Raw genomic sequence first — 5,401 nt, forward strand, 5'->3', positions numbered from 1 at the left:
GGATCTCAGGATTGGATGGAGATACTTACCACTCTTAGTATTTACAAGCCAACACTAAACTATATAATAATGTACTGTGAAAAACCAGCAGTATGATGGGTGAAATGTAATACAGATGGTGCATGTAGGGGAAATCTTGGACAAGGTTCATATGACTTCAGCATAAGAGACAACAAGGGAGATATAATATATGTAGAAGCCCAAACCATAGGGGATGCAATAAATATGGAGGCTAAAATTATAGGAGTACTGAAAGCGATGCAGTTCTGTGATACTCATAAATTTCAGAAAATTATACTGGAAACTGATTCATTGACACTCAAACACATGCTTCTAAAGCAGTGGAAAGTGCCTTGGTCACAAGTGAAAAATATAGAGGACATACAACGGAATATATCAAGGAAACAAGTTCAAATAAGGCATATATTTTGGGAAGCTAATCAGTTCGCAGACTATCTAGCAAATATGGCCCTAGATAGAAGATACAAGTAAGAAGTTTCTACAAACTACCAAGTAAAGGAAGACGAATCATTAACATAGACAAACAACAAATTCTGTCATTGAGAATTAAAACAAGGAGGATTAACCCAACAAGCTAAGCTAAGTGTAATTACAAATCAGAAATACACAACGATAATATGTATAGATCAGAGTTTTGTCTTCTAAGAGCCAATGTAGTTGTATTAAAGCTTTCTAGCCTAGAGCTATCTCAACTCACAAAAAAAGACCAGAAAAATAGGGAATTCAAACCGATAAAACACTGAAAGTGCAGACTCGATCCAGAATGTCGTTCAAAGCCTTCAGGAGGAGTGTCATGGTTAAATCCTAGCAAAAAGTTCATCTTGAACTACAAACACCTCCACCGGATTTCACATCTGCAAAAAAGATAAAGTTAATTGCTGGTTTAGTTGGAGGTGGAACAACATCAAAAAGCAAATACCTTTGTTAGATGATACAACACTTCCACAACCATGGATGGAGCACATTAATAACCCAGAGGAAGATAATGAGCTATGGCAAGGAGAAGGGAGCAAGAAACCTGGGAGCAATGGAGAGTAGGATTGGAATTTATGGGAAGCTCTAATTTGGAAATCCTATTTTAGGGGAAGACTAGTACTTAGCTAGTCTTAAATTTCCTAATATGGGCCAGTTGAACATTTCTTATCTTGGGTTTTTTTCTGATTGTTTGTATGACTTCTTGATGAAGAGAAATAAACGGATCACTAGTCCAAAGTATTTAATTAAAAATAAATAAATAAACAATATAGGACAAAGACTACAAGAATACAACAAGTACTATAACAAACATTTACAAGCCTCAAATTTCGTAAAACAAGACGACACTCTAACCCTATTAACCTTCTATCCTAATATGCGATCTCCACTCCTACGGAGGCATTTGTTATATCCAAAAAAAAAGAACAACTCAACGCGCCACCCTCGAGTTACGTGCCCATAGTCACAAGACCAAACGAAAATCACCCAATCACACAGAGCATCAAGTCTTATCTCACGTGACCTCCCCGCCGTTACTCCACCTCCCCCCCTCCCATGACGTCTTCACGAAAAAAATAACAACAACGCACTCACCTATACATTCAACATTTCTGTATCTATCTCTGTTCTTCTTCGATCTCCCTCAATCTCCATACTCTGTAAATCCTTAACTCTCTCCAACAAATCTCAAACAAAAACGTAATTTGTTTCCTTCTTCTTCCTCGCATTCAAATTCCTAAACCCTAACCCTAACGCTGACGCTGAATTCGTATGTGATTAACGAGTACTGTCATCACCGAAAATGGATTCTCAGAGCAACAGTTTGTACGACACAGCGTCGCAGCCGGACACGGGTAACGATGCGTACACATTTTTGGAATTCAACACACAGGGAGAAGAATTTGATTATCCTGAGTTTCATGAGCTTTCACAGCCAATTAGATCATCTGCTTGGCCTACACCGTCTGATTCCTTAGTCTCTGAAGCTCCTGATCGTCCGCAGTCGTCGTCTGATGCTTCTCAAGCGTCAGGTAAATCACGTGGCGGTGATGGTGGACGGAGTAGTAGTAGTAAGATTAGTAGTAATAAGGCGGCGGCGGTGGCAGTGGATGCATTGGCGGCAGGAATGAGCGGGTTGAATTTTGAAGAGACTGGTGATGATGAGAGTTTTGAGTATGGAAAAGGAGATTTTGCGGTTGAACATGCTTGTAAGTACTGCGGAGTGACGAATCCTGCTTGTGTGGTTAGGTGTAACGTCCCATCTTGCCGCAAATGGTTCTGTAATTCGAGAGGGAATACTTCAGGCTCTCATATTGTTAATCACTTGGTATGTATGCTTAGTTTTTTCTGTGTTTTGTCAAATACTTGTGATTATGAAAATGGGCCAAAAGAAGGACCAGATGCTTTGGTACAATTGACAAGCTACTTTCTCTATGCTGTGTGATGTTTTAGGTAGTGTGAAACTGTGAATTGTGAAATTATAGTTACTTTACTTTTCAAAAAGAATTGTGAGTAATAGTAGTGTGGACCTATGGCCAGAATAGTGTGTTTTTGAAATGGAAACTTTAAACTTGTGAATATATTGCTGCTCTCGATCACATTATATGATTTTGCTTGTAATGAGGTTGTGACTTATACACTCTACCAAATGACCCCTTAATTTTTTTTAAAAAGAATGTGGAGGATTTGTACAACCAACTCCAACTAGTTTGATTAAAATGATCTAGTATTAGTCGTTTAATTTAAGGAACTGAGCTTATCGAAGAATCCTTTGTGCCTCTTAAAATATTTTCTTTCACTTTCGGATACTCTATTGTTATGTATGAGGTCTTTTCCCATGTTCAGTTCTTTCTCTTGGACATGGTGATTGATATTCAACATGGAAATATGAAACCGTTGTTCTTTAGACCTGTTTTTTTGTGTTTGGAATGCTAATATCAGGGCCTATAATTTTATTGTGTCCATTTCTTCGTGTTCTGATTACTAGGTTCTTGTCAGTTTTTTGAAGACTTTATTTCTTTTGCAAGTCTACTTTCTTAGATGTAGAGGGAAAATTGAACTGATCTTTGTATTATATCAAAGCTGAAAAGTGAAGGCATTATCTACTTATTAAAATAAATAAAGAGCGAAGGCAGTACCTTTTGCTGATTTATTAAGGGAGTTAATGTACTCTATTTGATCTCTCTCTTTTACATGCTCAATGTCCATTAGATGTGAGTTCACCTATAAATTGGACACATATTCATGTAAGCGTGGTGTGCTAACATTTTGAATCTTGTTACTATAGTAAACAGTGGGAAATATTCATGCATTGACAAAAATAGGTTATGAGCTACATCTGTTTGCTAGCTGTATCTTGGTTTTTCCTGTAGTTGGTACATCTGTCATTCTCACTCTAGAAACAAGGCATTTAGAAATTACTGAATTTAATCCACTACATTCACCTTAGGTCCGAGCGAAACACAAGGAGGTTTGTCTTCATAAAGATAGTCCACTGGGAGAAACAATTCTAGAGTGCTACAACTGTGGATGTCGAAACGTCTTTCTTCTTGGTTTCATCTCTGCCAAGACAGAGAGTGTCGTTGTTCTCCTCTGCAGGGAACCATGTTTAAATGTTAATGCGCTGAAGGATATGAATTGGGATTTGAGTCAGTGGTGCCCCCTTATCGATGATAGGTGTTTCTTGCAGTGGCTCGTTAAGGTTTGGGATTCTCTTTCTTGATTCCTCTTATGGTGCTTTCTGAGTTTTGCTCCTCTCCTGTTTCTGTAACCTATTGCCTACTTCAGGTTCCATCAGAGCAAGAACAGTTGCGGGCACGACAAATCAGTGCTCAACAAATAAATAAAATTGAAGAATTGTGGAAGACAAATCCTGATGCTAACCTGGAAGATCTTGAGAAGCCAGGTGTGGATGATGAACCTCAGCCTGTTGGCTTGAAGTATGAAGATGCCTATCAGGTGTCTTTGATTTTGCTATCCTATATTGTTTAGCTTTTGTTGTCTAATAAATGCTCCATAAAATTGCCCTGGATTGTATTCATGAATCACTTCTCTGGTTGACATGTTAATTAAGTTTGGTTTTATCCTTCTAATGTAGTATCAAAACATATTTGCACCGCTGATCAAGCTTGAAGCTGACTATGATAAGGTATGTCAGCCATTAGATATTTTACTTGCTGAATTTTGAGTGCAATATGTTTTTTTCTTGGCATTTTGTTCCATCCAAAAATGTCGTTTGCTTTCCTTTAGTGGATCATTTTCCTTTGTAGGTTTTTCTTTTGGATAGTGTAGTAGTTCCTTTTCTTTTGGGTGACGTAGTACCATTAGAATTGCATTTCAGTAGAGTGAGGGTCTATCCAATAGTCTCAAGTCATTAGTAACCTTATTTTTGCTCCTAAATGTTTCTAATCTTTAAATTATGCGATATTTCTTCTTTCTTTTATGATTGAATTCTGTAGTCAATCAATCTAAGACATTGTTTCCTCTTATGTGTTCTATCCTTGTCAACTACCTAATGATAGCATCCTTTTTTTTCTGTAAAGAATACCCTATGTGGGATGTAAGTTTCCAATTCATCATTTTTTGGATGATGAATTTTTTGGTGTGAATACAAGGATACCCTTTTCTAAAAAAAAAAGACAGCGTCCTTTTTTTTGTGAAACTGGTAATGTTGTATGAGACCCCAAAAAGTTTTACTGATAGCGTCGTTTCTCCATCTTGTAATGTTTTATTTTGAGGTTTCGTACTGCCTGACATAACAAGATTTTATTTCTATTTGGTAGATGATGAAAGAGTCTCAAAGTAAAGATAACCTCACTGTTCGATGGGATATAGGTCTCAACAAGAAGCGGGTAGCATATTTTGTTTTCCCGAAGGTATATTATCATCCTCATAAAAGTTGCCTCCAATGCCTCTCATCAAGCTTGAAATTCTTGTGTTGTTACATTGTTGTCATAGCCAATTCTTTCTTGAAGTGGGATTTCTTTTGTGTCTTCACTCATCTGGACTGAACATAGGGTGCTGTTCTTTTAGGAAGACAATGAGTTACGACTAGTACCTGGTGATGAGCTACGACTGCGTTATTCAGGGGATGCAGCTCATCCAGCATGGCAATCAGTGGGGCATGTGGTATGGACCTTGATCTCTCACCCTGTTTAGAAGGGAAAAACTATGGAGCCTCCTTCAGCTGTAAACACCCTTAGAACACATACAAGATGACTTAGAAGGAGAAGTGTATTCTTCGACATCTAGTATAGGTGTGTTTTGGCTGGCTTTTTGACCAAGACTGGTGAATTGTTTCTTCCATTTTCAGATAAAATTAACTGCTCAAGAAGAGGTTGCCCTTGAGCTTCGTGCCAGTCAGGTACATTAGTTAGGACTTCCTATTCTCTTTCTTGTCACCCTC

The 5,401-nt window shown here is 37.8% G+C and overlaps 1 protein-coding gene and 1 long non-coding RNA gene across 2 annotated transcripts in view; one reads left to right on the forward strand and one right to left on the reverse strand.

The window, feature by feature from the left end:
* Positions 1-556: 556 nt before the first annotated feature.
* Positions 557-1,139, reverse strand: LOC107062848 (uncharacterized). The gene is made up of 2 exons (XR_001474897.1): positions 941-1,139; positions 557-875 (listed from the first exon to the last, which is right to left on the reverse strand). It is a non-coding gene; the product is annotated as an uncharacterized lncRNA (long non-coding RNA).
* A 325-nt stretch (positions 1,140-1,464) lies between these two features.
* LOC102580894 (regulator of nonsense transcripts 1 homolog) overlaps positions 1,465-5,401 on the forward strand; it is a 19,196-nt gene continuing 15,259 nt past the window's right edge. The window contains exons 1-7 of the mRNA XM_006358548.2: positions 1,465-2,323; positions 3,446-3,697; positions 3,784-3,954; positions 4,094-4,144; positions 4,779-4,871; positions 5,029-5,124; positions 5,309-5,359. Of these exons, the coding sequence (XP_006358610.1) occupies positions 1,799-2,323; positions 3,446-3,697; positions 3,784-3,954; positions 4,094-4,144; positions 4,779-4,871; positions 5,029-5,124; positions 5,309-5,359 (1,239 nt within the window). The 5' untranslated portion in view covers positions 1,465-1,798. The remainder of the gene's footprint in view (positions 2,324-3,445; positions 3,698-3,783; positions 3,955-4,093; positions 4,145-4,778; positions 4,872-5,028; positions 5,125-5,308; positions 5,360-5,401) is intronic.

This window comes from Solanum tuberosum, unplaced genomic scaffold (assembly GCF_000226075.1).
Source record: "Solanum tuberosum cultivar DM 1-3 516 R44 unplaced genomic scaffold, SolTub_3.0 scf00274, whole genome shotgun sequence".
Lineage (NCBI taxonomy): Eukaryota > Viridiplantae > Streptophyta > Magnoliopsida > Solanales > Solanaceae > Solanum > Solanum tuberosum.